General features: G+C 33.3%; 2 protein-coding genes and 2 non-coding genes across 5 annotated transcripts; 1 reads left to right on the top strand and 3 right to left on the bottom strand.

The window, feature by feature from the left end:
- Positions 1 to 123: 123 nt before the first annotated feature.
- On the bottom strand, positions 124 to 5,802 carry LOC18039614 (sorting nexin 1). Of its 2 annotated transcripts, none has more exons than XM_024181652.1 (11): positions 5,498 to 5,802; positions 5,260 to 5,394; positions 4,488 to 4,623; positions 3,071 to 3,204; positions 2,574 to 2,648; positions 2,169 to 2,328; positions 1,912 to 2,045; positions 1,662 to 1,730; positions 1,280 to 1,359; positions 657 to 717; positions 124 to 577 (listed from the first exon to the last, which is right to left on the bottom strand). In XM_024181652.1, the coding sequence occupies exons 1-11, from the start codon at positions 5,507 to 5,509 to the stop codon at positions 368 to 370; spliced, it is 1,206 nt and encodes a 401-aa protein (XP_024037420.1). In that variant the 5' UTR covers positions 5,510 to 5,802; the 3' UTR covers positions 124 to 367. The 2 variants fall into 2 exon arrangements, with proteins under 2 accessions (XP_024037420.1, XP_006430148.1); XM_006430085.2 differs by having other exon boundaries at positions 5,260 to 5,400; positions 5,498 to 5,792.
- Positions 5,803 to 9,903: 4,101 nt separating this feature from the next.
- LOC18039613 (probable protein kinase DDB_G0277539) lies at positions 9,904 to 11,078 on the top strand. The gene has a single exon (XM_006430083.2). The coding sequence runs from the start codon at positions 10,066 to 10,068 to the stop codon at positions 10,744 to 10,746; it is 681 nt and encodes a 226-aa protein (XP_006430146.1). The 5' UTR covers positions 9,904 to 10,065; the 3' UTR covers positions 10,747 to 11,078.
- A 3,434-nt stretch (positions 11,079 to 14,512) lies between these two features.
- On the bottom strand, positions 14,513 to 14,636 carry LOC112097536. The gene has a single exon (XR_002905068.1). It is a non-coding gene; the product is annotated as a small nucleolar RNA SNORD14 (small nucleolar RNA).
- Positions 14,637 to 14,686: 50 nt separating this feature from the next.
- LOC112097529 lies at positions 14,687 to 14,784 on the bottom strand. The gene has a single exon (XR_002905061.1). It is a non-coding gene; the product is annotated as a small nucleolar RNA Z266 (small nucleolar RNA).
- Between the last annotated feature and the right edge of the window lie 715 nt (positions 14,785 to 15,499).

Genomic DNA, 15,499 nt, shown 5'->3' with positions numbered 1-15,499 from the left:
AGATTACAGTGCAATTATCATTTTGGGTTTCTCCCTCTCTTTGCAACCACAATCTCAACCCTCAAATTCCATGTCAAAACGGTTCAGGAAATTACGAACTTTTTGTGAACATTAACAATGCGATACCAATGAAGATAAAGCCTGTAATTCACTTGAAAATTTATGAACTTTTGCCCAGTTAACGGTGATTCTCTTTCCAGCCTCAAAGTTGTACAAGCAAAACTATGGAAATTAATGACAGTCCATACAGCACCAGGATAGCAGAGCTCTAACTCCTCATAGTCAAGTTTCTACAAAGCTGGAGCTGCCCTGCCAGTCCGAGATTCAATGCATCAAACAAGAACCTTGCTCATCGGTTAGCATTTTCTTATGAAGAGGAACAAGCTTCAAGCTTGGGAAGGAGAGTTCGCCAGGCATCAGCAATGCTACTCGCCAGACGTGCTTGTCCTTTGGAAAAATTATGGAAAGCAATCCCCATATCCAATGTTTTCTGTTCCTGAAAACGTACAATCTCTTCATTCATTAAGCGCACGATTGTTTCAAATCTCCTAGTCGAGTCCTCACTCTCTGCCTTCAACTGCATCAAAATGCATTTTAGTCAAAGAACATGGGACATTAAGGCATGCAGCAAAAAGTACTCCTCTCAACTGACTTACCTCCTTGTATTCAATCTCAGCCTCACCAACCTTATCAGATCGTGTTAACATGAGTTTGTCACTGTAGTTCAAAAGATAGAAAATGAGTTACCACTTAAATTAGAAAATCCAACTTAAAAAAATAAAAATAAAATAAAATGGAAAAAAATATAGGAAACAAAAGTGCCATGACTACCAAGTTTAATGATTAAATAGATCATTAGTATCCATCCCTTCCACCGTAATTTTGTCAATGTTGTACAGCAATAATTGCTTCTTAATAAAACTTTGCTTGAAAACAACAAACATTATCCTTCCCAGCCATAAAATTTTGACAGAAAGGTTCCACCATTCAAATAAAAGGTGCTTCGTGATCATGACAGTATGGAAGTTCAGATTACAACTTTATTCTCTGTTTGGCACTGGAAAGGCCTTCCAATGAACCTTCTAAATATCCTTTATGATGAGAGAACAGGCAATTATGAAAATATAACTTCAAAATTTTCCCAGCATAAACTCCAAGCTTTAAAGCTTACACAAATATCAAGGAAGATGGATGAAGTAAGATATCTACTTTATGAAGGCAGTAACAGACAAAATTTGATTAAACATGAAGTTATGGAAATGACTAGAAAGAATCATACAGATTTATCTCCTTCAACTTCATTGTTTCAGCAAGTTCACATTGTTGCCTGAAGGCATTGGCTCTCTCTGCTATCGTTGCCTGATTTGAAACACAGAAACAAGAAGATTTCCTATTAAGAAATAAGCAAATTTGAGCAGAGGGGAAAGGGAAAGTTTCTAATGCTGACTTATCAGTTTTCTTTTCTTTTCTTTTTTTAACCCCCAAAAAAAATTTGTTATCAACTACTTTCATATTTCAATCATTTTAGTACCACAACTTCTAGCTGAACTGAACAAGTAAAGTTCAATCTGACCTTAATAATAATTTTTACAAGCAAATCTTTGACTATTAATCAGTAGATGCAGTCTCTGAGCACTAACCAAAGTAAAAGCCTAATTCACCTTTATGGATTGCACAGCTCGAACATAATCCTTCAAAGGTTCTTCAAAATTCATAAGAAGTTGATGGGCCTGCAGAGTAATACAAAGGCATGTGTCATATTTCCTTTGCGGACCTACCACGAATGCTGAAATTATCTCCTTTCAAAAAAAAAAAAAAAAAAGGACTTTCTAGATAACAGATATGATGAGTTTGGACATACACTTCAGGAACTACTAGCTCTAAAAGACTGAGCTTTCAATTGTAGCCTACCTCTCTTTGCAGTTTTACTGATAATGCCTCAGATTTCATCCCAAGCTCAGAGAACGCCTTTCCAAGGGCATCTCCTTCACAAGCACCAAGAAGCTTAGCTGCCTTCCCAAAATCAGATAGAGATTCCCCCAACTCTGAGAATGGCGATGAAATGCTAAAAAATTAACCTCATTTTTTAGACAAAGCAAAACACAATCCCAAATCAGAGAAGCAAAAAGGCATATTAAAATAATTTGAGCCTTTAAAGACCTCGTTACCTCTATGTCTTTTGACAAGACGATATGCATGTTTCTGAGCTTCAGCCAAGTGGTTTTCAAGCTCAAAAATGTAGTGTTTCAGCTTCTCGTATTCAGGATTAGATTCTTCAACTGGCTTCTCTTTTCCAAGAACAACGTCACTCACTTTAGATTGTACATCCTGCCAAATATTTAGACAAATTATAGCAAGATCAATTTTTTACTACATAAAAAAGCATAGTAGCTGTTTTCACTCATTTAATGCCACATATCCAATATGGCGTTACTCAGAAATATCAATATGAATTCGACATTTTTGGGCATTTGTGAACAGATGCACTAGAAATTGGATACGTGATCAGGGAATTGCGTATCCAGAGAGGAACTAGGGACTGCAGTAGGATCCTAAAGAAATTTTAATCTTACCTTGAAGATTTGCATCAAATCAGCTGGCTTCTTTTTGAAATAACCAGTGTCTTGAGACCTTAATCTCTCCATTGTCTGAACAAAAGAAATTACATTAGTATTAACTGAAATGGATCTATCACCAAATATATCTAATTCTCACAAAAGAAGGGCGGGTGAAGAGTGTCTTGGAGAATCTAATAAATAGTACATTAATTAATGCTTTCTACGGTAGCAAATTTTACATCTAGCCAAGAATATTTCTACAACTTAAAATCCAAAACAAGGACATATTCCTTTTCCTGCATTTTCTGAAACAAATGATCTCCTAATTGACACAAACATTCTTGTCTGTGTATGGAATAATCAGTCGCGAGTGTTCATGTCTATGAATGGAACAATCAATCCAATGTCACAATTGAAATGTCTGAAGGCAGGATATCTCATCACTTTTAAATAGAATTTGTGGCTACCCAAAACAGAAACTAAACTTGAGGCATAAATCTCATATAAATCACCTCTTCATCTGCCTGCAAAAAAGTTTTTAAATCCTCACTTTGCTGCAGCTCAGGATGTGAAGCAATCCGATTGACAAACAAATCCAATCCTTGGCGTCTCATCTCAATAAATTCAGCACTGAAACGAAACTTCTCTGCAATAGAGAGACAAGAGTTAGACACTTATTAAATCTTGGAATTCTTCAAACTACTATAACAGAAACATCTAATCTCAAATTTTCCACATTACTTGAGCAGACGTCAAATTTAAGGATTGAAAATACCAAAAACAAAACGGCTACATCACCTACAGAAAATTGCATTATTAACATGAAAGCACTTTCAACAAAAGTTTCAAGTACTTGCTAGAAAGCCCCATTACATTCTACAAGCAAATCGGCAATTCTACAGAGAATCGATTCCAAATGAAAAATAATAATAATCAATTCTACAACGATGGCTGACCAAATACATATCCAATTGAGAATGATGAGAACTACCTTATGGGTAGAAAATGCTTCAAATATGTACTTTCAGAGTTTCCTAGACATGCTGACAAGGAGGCAAAGCTGGCAACACAAAAAATTAACTTGAGGGTAGAAAATGAGAACTACCCTAGAGGCAGAAAATGCCTCGGATATGTACTTTCAGAGTTTCCTAGACATGCTGATAAGGAGGTAAAGTAGGAAATCACCAAAATTTTCGCTGATGAGAAGCATCAACAATCTTAAATAATCTTCATGCTTGACCTCAATATCATTTGCTTTGTTTAAGGAACCATTCCCATGGATATTCAGGATTTTTGTTAAACAGAAACAGAAAAACTAACTCTGGAAATAAACTGAATGAGCAATGATATGCTTAAGTGGTAAGTTTCAATCATTCACAAACCACATAAATGATTTAAGGTAGCAAAAGTCAGAGACTCATAAATGCATGAGGATATGAAAACAGCACCCTACAACTCGCAGGTCACACCAGTTGATCCCAAAATGTGTACATGCTTAACACACAGGCACACAAAATAAAAAAAAGGGGAAGGGGGTGGGGAAATCTAAAAATTCACATGCATTAGAAGTGGAACAACAATTAATTAAGTATGAAATTCTCTTTAAGCCTTACAGACAATATTTCATATATACAATCTGAATTTCTGGTTAAAGAAACAACACAAATAGCATATAGTTTTGGAGATTATTTCCCCAATGTTTGGGAACATGTAAAACGGCAAAACAGATATTGTCATGAGAAAGCCTAAACAACTTGTTAACATCTAATACCACTCTCAACATCATCAGTAACTAATAAATATAGGCCATGCAAAGGAACATGCTCATGGCCTCATTGTCATTGAAAATATAGCTTTAGCGGGGAAAAAAAAGGGGGGGGGGGGGGGGGGGGGGGGGAAGAATGAGGGTATGTATTATTCAATCATTACCTACAGCACTCTTCTCAGGAAGAGGGGGAATGAAAATGCCTTTGTACTTCTCAAAAAGTCGATCACGTAACCAGACAAAATCACTGTAACGGCGAATAACAATCTTCTCAGGGCCTTGGTATTCAGGAAAATTTGTCTGCCAAAACATTCACCACGAGACATAGTAATACTTGTTTAAATTAAATCTTCACTGTGCTCAACAACACAATTCACACTATAGGAATAACAAAGGGAAACAATAAAATAGCAACAACAAAAGGCAGTTAATAAAAGTGTAGAGATAGATTACTTCAACACATAATTACAAATGAATAATGACCTGCTTAATTAGCTGCAAATTTTACCTAAACCATAAAATAAACACCGAAAATTAGAATTGCTTAGCATAAACACAAGCACAAAGCTCCATAAAGAATTAACAGAGAAATAAAACACAAGTTCATCATAGTACATTATTAGGCCACGTCTCCTCAGCAAATGTCAAAATGGTAGGCACTTATAGCCACAATAAGAATGAATCTTCAAATATCGGTTCATTTTAAAAATATAACTAAAATTTTTCTACTTCTAGCCAGAAAATGTATTATTAAAGACTTAATCTACAACATATATCAGTAAACATGTTAAATCTTGTTTAATTATTAACTGAAATACAATCACATCATCTACAGTTAACTAAAGTTTCAATAGCACAATTAGTAAATATGAGGAATAAAATCCTAAGTCTAATATGATAATGTTAATGCAATCAGAATAGCTAAAATCAAAATACCTTGGTGATGACTCGATAGGAAATGTAAGCTTGTACTCCATTGCCTAATTTCACGGGATCCGTTACTGACACCGATAAATACGGCTGCGATGACGGGGATCTAGGGCTCTGCGACGATCCGGATGCGCTTCTCTGCTGCTCCTTTTTCGACAACAACAAAATTAATTAATTAGTTAATTAATTAATGTGAAATTAATGAGAAACTAATTTCTTTATTAGTAGCATAATTCTTAGATACCGTGTTAATCATGATCTAATTGGGAACTAGAGAATGGAACCGAAGAACGGAAGAAGAAGGATTGAGGAGAAAACGAATTAATAACTTCCTATTTGAATAGTCTAGCAGAAGCTTTTTGTTTGGTAGCAAGGCGTGTAAATTGAGGTGTTGTCTAAAATGCGCTGTGGAGCGCAGTGCGCTGGGCACCGGCAACTTGCGAATTAAGGCGCGAGATACCACCAGAGCGACCGCTGACAACCTGAGCCTGAGGTATTTTCTTAGTCAACACGATTTGGTTTGTTTTAGTCACGGCCTGTGGCATGTAAAAGCTTTGATGCGTTTTTGGTGAAACTGAGTACACGTGTTCTGTTCTATGGATAAAAGAGAAAATGATAGTCACGTGACATCTAATTTGACATAATCACAGTTAAGTCTCTTACTACTTAGAAATTTAATTTTAGTCACTGGATGGCAATTTGGACGCTTTTTACAAACAGAAGAAAAAATAATTCTAGAGCTACAAATAATTTTTATGAATTAATGTGACGTGACATAATTAATTATTTAAAATTATAAAAAATAAAAATAAATCATATGAATTGTATATATTTTTAATTAAAAAATGACTCACGAAGAGCTAATGCAACACTAAGCGGGAGTGTGCAATCTCATAAACATCATTATAAAGTAACCAAAAATAGCAAGAGGAGAGAAAAGAACATGCAAGCCTATGGGGGTAATTAAGCTATAAGAAGTAAGGAAATCTGCTGCACAATTTGCCTCTTTGTACACATGCTCCATTTGGACGATCCAATCACGCACTAATAATTCCCGAATAACCTTGACAATAATTACATTTTCATTTGCTGGAGTATGAGCCCGCTCCAAAATCTGCACTATGCTCTTATTATCCACACCAACTTGAAGACGTCTAAAACCATTATATAATATTTTTAATTCGTCATTGTATTATATTATATTATATTAATTTGTACAACATTTTTTATTGTTATGTCGTCATTCTTTTCCAAATATAGTTATATATTTCAAACCTAAATCCCTAAATCAATCATCCAAAATTTAGAACACTATAAGCGTCAAAGGTAAAATGGACAACTAAATTAAAATTGACCCACTATTAATGACTTAATTTTTTTACTTCGTAAAACAATTAACATATTTTATTTATTAACTAATAAAAGTAAAGACAATGGTACTTGGGGGTGGGTGTTGCCCAAAAATTTGTTATGGGGGATTTGGTACAAATAATACATTATATAATTTTCAGCAAAAATAAACGTCAATAAATTTTCAACAATAATGTCAGAGGAAATAAAAAATTACTACAAAAATAAGGAACCATAACTTTTTTTGTTTTTTATATCGAAACGTTAGAGTATATTTGGTATTAACTTTCTATTGACCTAAAGGGGTTTTACAAATGTTGATTTTGATAATAACAGAAAATATAATAGGAGTTATATGGGAAAAACACTTTTCAATCTCACTATCTCTTGAAAGACAAAAATCATGAAATCAAATTCAAAGCACTTAATGGACAAAACTCATCAAGTTAATAACAAACATTAAGGGTATTAGATTAGGTGATTTTTCTTTTTGCACTTCTTATAAAGTTTGTATAATAAAATGTATGTGTGATTAAGCATCTAAAAGCTCAAATCATTTTTATAACATTTTAGATTTATTACTATTTTCAAAATATGAAGGTCTTATACTTAAATAATGGTTGTTTTCAAGTTTGTGGACTAAACTGAAAAAGTTTTAAAAACCTTAAAATCAACAAGTATTGGTTGAAATCCTAAAATAGAACCTATTTGAAAATAATAATAAAAATTCAAAGCCTATGAAGGATTGAAGTCCCTTCTGACCTTCTGAGCCTTAATTGGATCCACTCCATTTGTCGATTACATATGTAAAATAGTTATTACATATGTGAAATAATATAGATCATATCATATGTACATCTACAGTATAGGCAAAGTTCTTTGCTCAAAAATAAAATAAAACAAAAAACCCAAAGTCATCTCTTTAACTCTATTGTTTTATTCTCTTCATTGTTCATCTCAACAATTTTAATTTTCATCAAGCTTCCCAAATTAGCTATGGGTTGAATGTGTATATATTTTATCTCAAGGAAATACTCTAATTTCATAAGCTTTGTAGATGGATGGTGAAGACTGAAGAGAGAGCACAATATATGTGTATCTCCATACTTAATGCCTTCACTATGCCAATGATTTTCCTGTTTTTTAGTGGTTGTATTGCTAAAATATGCACAAAAAAAAGGAAAATTATCATTGTACCATCTCTATTTTGCCTTACGTTCATCTAACCACCACAAAATTTTTACATATTATCTGCACCACTTTTCTTTTTAAATTTGTATCAATTAGCCACTTTTACACTAACACCGTTAAATAATTTAAATGAAATAACAATTTTACCCCCAAATAAAATTATAAGACCATTTTATTTAATAAAAACTTTGAAAAATAAAAAATATGATTATAAAAATGCCCATAGATTTAATAAAAATAAATTCCAAAATTATAATTTTTATTTTTTAATAAAAATATTTTAATAAAAAATATAATTATAAAAATAATTGCAAAATTTTGGGATTTAATAAAAATCCCCTAAATTATTAAAATTTGGGATTTATTTTTTAATAAATAAATTCAGCTGAGCATCTATATTTTGAGATTTTTTTATTAAATTTAAGGGTATTTTTATAATTATAATTTTTTTTACTTTTCAAAACTTTTATAAGATAAAATGATATTTTAATTTATTTAGGGGTAAAATTATAATTTCATTTAAACTATTTTAACGGTGTTAATGCAAAAGTGGCTAATTGATACAAATTTTTTTAAAAAAAGATGGTACAACGAATATGTTAAAATTTTGTGGTGGTTAGATGAATATAAAACAAAACAGATGTGATACAATGATAATTTCTCAAAAAATAATAATAATAACAATGACTATTTAGTTTCTATTTTCGTGTTGTTGAAATACATAGAGCCTAACATTACTTATTTACCTAGAAAAAAGGCCGCTAATTGCTTATTTGGTACACAGATTTATTAACAATCGATGAGATAAACTAGTCGCCCATCTACATTCTCAAAAAGCTCATTAATATCAATCAAAATTCTTTATTACAAAAATTATCTCACCAATTCATGAAAATAAAAGTTTAGAAGAGATATTTCCACACTTCGTTGTTGTGAACTTGTGATACTAATATTAGAAAGATCAGTATAAGTAAAAAAAAATGAAAAATAATAATAAGTGACACATCAATTCATATATATAAATTAGATATTTTAATTAATTATGAGCTATTATATAGTAAGATTATCAATAAAAAGAATTTCAAATGATATTTTACTTCTCATTTAAAGAACCACATGAGTTCAAATGAGATTGTCCTTCTCTTTTTTTATATTGAACGCAAAGAAGGATATTCTCATTAGAAAAATCTTATTTAAAGTGTCATTTGAAACATTTAATTTTATATTATAATTTTTTTTATCTCATAATTCTCAAAGAGAAAAGAGTGATTTAATTGCTATTATTTTGGTGAAAGAAAAATTTTGATTAACATAATATAATTTATTTTGATTAAATTAATATAATTTATTTTTATCTGAATAGTATTTTGAAAGAAGACTTGTTTTTTTCACACTTTTATTTATCATACAAGTAAGTATTTAAAGTAAAAAAAATAAAGAGTCTTTTAATGATACTCTCAAAATTCCTCATCTTTAATATGATAAGAGTTAATCGAAAAAATAAAAAATAAATTATAATATATTATAAAATAAAATATATTGCAATAGGATTTTTTTTTTCACATTTTAACTTCTTGTTATTTTATTATAGCAAGTGATTCCTTATTAAAGAAAAAATTACTCTCCAGCGCCATTTTCAAAATATCCAAGGCCACACGCAGTACAGTTTCCACTTTCCACCCACTTGTACATTGTTTTTTACTCATGAACTAGTACTCTTAAAATTTAATATTTATTAATTCAAAAATTAATTAAATGTAATATTTTTACGGAGGTTATCGTGTCATGTCATGCCGAACGGATAGAATATACACAGCACCCTCCACACGGCACAAAATGATTAGTTAACCGAGACTAGAGCATAAAAGCAAGAACAGAGGTTATAGATACCCCAAGATACAGATAAGGTTAAAGGTTTCTGAAGTTTCATGTCGACCACCAATCAATACTCAACAGCACACGGGTCCCAATTATGAAAAACCGAGGTTCATAAAAGCAAATCATCGGCCACGTCATCAACGAAAACGACCTCACGGGTCCCACCTCTTAAAGTTTCAGCATTTTTTCGCCAGCCGCTTATATTCCCCTCCCCTCCAGCGCCCGCGACATCAGTCTAATATCTCTCCCTCTCTCTTTCTCTGTCTCCCTCAGTGTCTCTGTCCATAATATTTTTTGTTTATTTATATTTATAAGCAGTATTTTATATGCAGCCACAAAACAAATGAATCGGTGACTCACACACAGTCACTAATAATAATAATAATTATCGGGATGGACTCCACCGCCTTCCGTCACCGCCGATCTCCATCTTCCGACCGATTCCTCGGCATCTCCTCGTCTTCATCCACGTCAGCCGCATCCGACGGTGGAGATGAGTTGAACGAAGACGATATTTTATGGACAAACGATTCCTCCGAACCAAACAACCACCACCACCACAACAACAACAATAAAAACAACCATCACGCTTTCACCTTCCTAACGAATCACAGCCGTTCATCCCCCTTCACGCATCACCATCAACAGAATTCCGGAATCCTCGCCGCATTACCCGAAAACGACACCCGCCCAATTATCTCACGCAAGCACTCGGTATCATCGTCCCCGTCATCGTCTGCATCATCATCGAAGATGATTCCGTCGCTTCCGAAGCCTCCGATAATGGAGAGGTCGCAGTCGATGCCTGCTAGGAAGTACCAGCACTCGGCGCCGATGAACGTGCCGGTGCTGTCGATCGCGATGGCGAAGCAGAGGAACAGTAGGTTTTTCGAACTGGACGAGGGGGAAGAGGACGACGAGATGCTGCCGCCGCACGAGATTGTGGCGAGGGGATCGGGCGTGTCGCCGAAGACGACCTTCTCGGTTTTGGAAGGCGTTGGAAGGACGCTTAAAGGACGGGATCTGCGTCAGGTGAGGAACGCTGTGTTTCATCAAACTGGTTTTCTTGATTGAAATTTGGAAAAAAAATTGATGAAAAATTGATTGAAATAGGTGATTTTTCTTCGGTATCATTTTGACGATGGTTGTTATCAATTTTGGCCTGTTGATTAGAAGGGCATATCATGTTTGTGTTTGTTTATATGTAATTGATTCGAAACGGTGTCGGATGCAAAGCATTGAAATGGAATTATCTCGTTCTGGTGGCTTAAGACGAGTAGACGTTTATAATATTTTTGATTTTTACACTTTGTGGATGAATAGCTGCTCTAGTTGATGGGAAATACCGAACAAATGGGATTTTTTTTTTTTTTTTACCACAATTGTGAAGGTTTTGTTGAGTTCAATTTGTGATGAAGATCATTTTCAGTGTTTTGACTTTGTTGTTCATGTTATGTCAATAGTGAATTGTGTGGAAATTATTTCAACTGCTAGTTGTGTGAAAATGGCTTATCATGAAACTTACTTCTTAACTACCGGACTTATCAGTCCAACTGTGGGGCAAGAATTCCAAGTCTTGTTCAAAGTGGGTTCAAGCCTTTAACCGCCTCTTCTGTCTACCTGTTTCTGTTTCTAGAAACATTGTTTTTCTCTCTTGAATTTGTTGATCATAGTCTTTACGCCTGTGTCATAAGATCATGATTTGTTTATCAGTTTTTTCTTGATATTAATTGTTTGTCAGCTTGATGCTAAGGAATAAACTTGTTCACTTGTGACCATTGGAACCTTTGAGAGGTTGGATTTAACTATAAAAAGTATGCATCATGAGCACAAACATTATATCCGTTGTTTTTCTTTTGTTTTCATCTGTGTTGCTTTGGAATATGAGAATTATGTATTGAAGCTCTAGTTTGCATTTCTTTGTTGAAGCATCTGGTACCTAACATCTTGTTGGCCTGTCAACACATTGCACATGAGTATCTGCGTTATTTCCTTGAATATGATACTATTATTTCCATGACATGTGTATTTAGTTCCTTTAATAGAACTTGGATTCAGCTCATTGATTACATAAAAGGGTCAGAGAGACACGTGTTGAAATAAATGTTTGGGCAATCATCATTCTTTGCTTGTGCTATGCTGCACGGCTTCTATCTGTTTCAGATTGTTGGATGTACAAGCTTGTGTTACAATAAATTGAAAGTTGACATGTGGTTGCAACAGTAAACTGTTGCTTCCATGAGCTGTGAAGTCTAAAAATTTTGAAACTCATTTTTCAACTGTTTGCCATGTTGCGAAATGGGGTTTATTTTATAAATGAGGATCCTATGTGGGGTTATGGAAATTGGATGTGTTTTAGAGTTTGCAGCAATTTGTCATTTCATAGTTCGATGGAAGTTTAAAGGGGAGTTTATTAGTGGATTGTGTTAGGAGTTGGTTCTTTTTTTGTTTTTTGTTTTTTGAGCTAGAGCTATAATAAGAGTATCAAGAAATTGAAATTGACGTTGAAATTAGGATGGTAAAATGTCAACTATTTGATACAATATAAACTATTGACTGCGTTTCTGTTTCTGCTGTGACTTAAAGAGCTACATGATGAAGATAGGCAATTTTGGCTCTTCTATAGCCTAGTGTTGCTCCTAGTGACAATTCCGGTAAAGCTATAATTATGAGATTGTTTTCAATGGCAATGCTTAATGTTTTCATAATGGTTATTACTTCTTACTTACAAATGTGACGCGAATTGCATTAACCTGATACACTTTACTAAGGCTCTGCTTGGTATTGTTTAGGAGTTGTGGTTAGATATGTGGTTTTATTGTCTGTACCATTTTAGTCAAAATTAACCTCGAAATTCATATTTACTAATAATAGTAACCTATGTGTCTGTGGTGTTATTATCCGTACCATTTTGTTCAAAATTAACCTCAAAATTCATATTTACAGTAGCCTAACTTTCAGTTTAAACTACCACACCACATTACCAAACTAACAAACTAAGCATAAACTTTGTTTTCCCATGTGTTTTCTCACATTGACAATTTTGTACCAAATCATGATGGACCAATGTTAACAATAAGACTGCAATGTATCCAAATGTTGTGCCATGCATGCTTGTGATTAATTTATAAATAGTGCAGGATTACACATTAGTAACAGAACAAAATTTATCTACACTAATGAAACAGTAATCAGAATGAACTGGAATGTGAATGGAAAATATGAACTGGAATGTGAATGGAAAATATAAATCAGAATAAGTTGTTTACTTAAACTGCTGGAATCAGAATCAGAGTAAACTTATTTCCCATTAATGTGTTTATTTTAGGCTGGAATCGGAAAGAGTTGTTTCAAATTACTAAAATACCCCCTATTGCTTATAATGATAAAATAGATTAAAGATAATAATAATAATAATAAAATTAATAAATTATTATTATTCATAATAAATTAATCAATTATAAAAAATAATACTGTATAGTAATATATTATTGTTCTTTGTTAAAAAAAAAAAATAATTATTATTTTATTGTTAATAAAAAATAACATTATTATTATTAAACTACTAATAATAACAACAATAATTATAATATTTTTTATTGATATTTATTACTATTATTAATTATATTTTTTATAATTAAGTTTATTATTATTAATAATGAATCATAATAACATTATTATTATTATTATTATTTACTTTTATTATTATTGGTTATTTTTTTTTTATTATTATAAAATTTGTATGGTCCAAAATCAACGGCAACTTTTCCAGCAAGTTCGAAGCTTCCGGTGACGATGGTGACGGGAAGAGCCGGCGACAGAGGCAAGATCAGTTCGAAGCTTTCGATCCAAAATCAACGCGACGACAGAGACGAGACCAACAACGACAAGCCGACAACTTTAGAACCAAAGACGACAGCGAGCAATTTCAGAACCGACGATGGCAGCGACAGAGAGCAAGGCTATGGCATCCAACTTCGAAGAGAAAGAATGGGCTCTAGGTATTTTGCTTTTTGTTTTTTATTTATTTATATTTTTTATTTAAAGAATGGTATTTTAGGAATATTGAAATATTATTGGGGGCAAAATTGAAAGTCCCGGGAATAGGCCTATTCCCTATTCCCAAATAGTGGAGCGCCACCATTTCGATTTTGATTCCTAACTCATTTTTGCGAAATAAATGCATCAATAATTCCGATTCCAAATTCCGATTTCTCAATCCCAGTAATAAACACACCATAAGTGTCCTTACTTAAGTTATAAAATTCTCTCCGGGTTGAGTATTGCAGACGCATTGGTGTCGGAAATAGATGTTCATTGCTAAATAGATGATAAAGACTTTTGCTCTGAGCTCTGTATAATCTTGATAGCATAAGCACTGTATTTCGTCTTAGACCTCTTCAAAGACTCCATACATAATAAGACTAACCTTGAACCTACCGGTTGATGATTACATTCTTTGTTTCATCTCCAATATTTCTTATTCGTTTACTCTTGTGAACAATCGATCTTGCATTCAAGTTCATTTATTTAACACTACACAATTCCATGGTCACTCGAGAAATTAAAATCCAACAAATAACTCCGAAATGTATATCGAACTAGAAGAACCAAACAAAAGAACTAGGAAATTACAAAAAACAGAAAGTCGTCGAATGTTTTAATAAAGATAGTTCCGTTGAGAACAAAGATGCATTTTCACAAGCCCAAGGAAGGGCAAATCTCGAAAGACAATCGATAATATTAGATGACTTGCAAAAAATTTCCGTACGTATTAACAAGTAGGACGCATTCAAGACGAAGTGCCTTGAATTGTTATGTCCTAGTAAACATAAATCGTGGTCTCAGACATCCAAGGAAGGATAAAAGCAGCATCCGCTCTCAAGCCCGGCGAAGGCGAAAGCACTCAGGCGGCCACTGCGAATGTTTTGAGAAACAAGCCTTTGAACTTATCATCATAGACCCAGCATCACAAATTCAATTTCTAGTAATTTTCCATTTAAAAAAAAAAAATTGAAAGCAAGTCAGACTAATAATATGCCTCAAAAGTTTTGAGTTCAAAAGAGATTTTCTCCCTTCACGCATCTAATTGAATCATCATTCTTGCCAAAAAAATCAAATTAGCAAAAAATAATAATACCCTCATTAAAAAAAATCAACATTTATTGTAACATATAGATGTTTCCCCACTGAAAGACGAGGCATTTTAGAATCTATTACTACTGGGCTTGACTCACCTATTGGTTGAAGAAAACCAAAGAGAAATTAGCATGAAAACTAATTATTAATATCTTTGGAACTCAAGAAATAGGAGAAATTACGAGCCCAGAGAAAGGGATAAAGCCTCATCATCGAAGAAGAAACAGCAGGGATGGAAAGGGAACCTCAATAGGAAAACCCTAAAGAGAAACCCCAATGTTAAAGGGTTTAATTTTGCGCAACTATGACTCAAAACGCTTCCATTTTGCTTTTTGGAAGGCGATCTTAAGGGCTGCGCTTATACATTCTATTAAAAGAAAGGCGGAAAAACAACTATTCGCAAAATGAAGAAACTTTCACGCAGAAACCCTAGTAATTTGAGAGGTCGAGGAAAGAAAGACATTTATAGAGGATTTGTATTTTATTTTTGTAGTCCTTGTATTTGTAATGAATAACAGATCCACCCCACTTATTTTATAAATGACGTTAGTGTTTCCCTATGTTTATTACTTTTGGGCTTTTAGCGTTCTGTAGAAACCAAATGCGGAGGACGAAGGCACTCCTCACGCTTTCTAAAAGCCCGCATTTCCAAATTATCTAGATGACTCTTTATTATTACTAAATGCAC

The sequence above is a fragment of the Citrus clementina genome, unplaced genomic scaffold, assembly GCF_000493195.1.
Source record: "Citrus clementina cultivar Clemenules unplaced genomic scaffold, Citrus_clementina_v1.0 scaffold_6, whole genome shotgun sequence".
Lineage (NCBI taxonomy): Eukaryota > Viridiplantae > Streptophyta > Magnoliopsida > Sapindales > Rutaceae > Citrus > Citrus x clementina.
The sequence above is the reverse complement of the archived record's forward strand: the minus strand, read 5'-3'. Positions and strand labels throughout refer to the sequence as shown.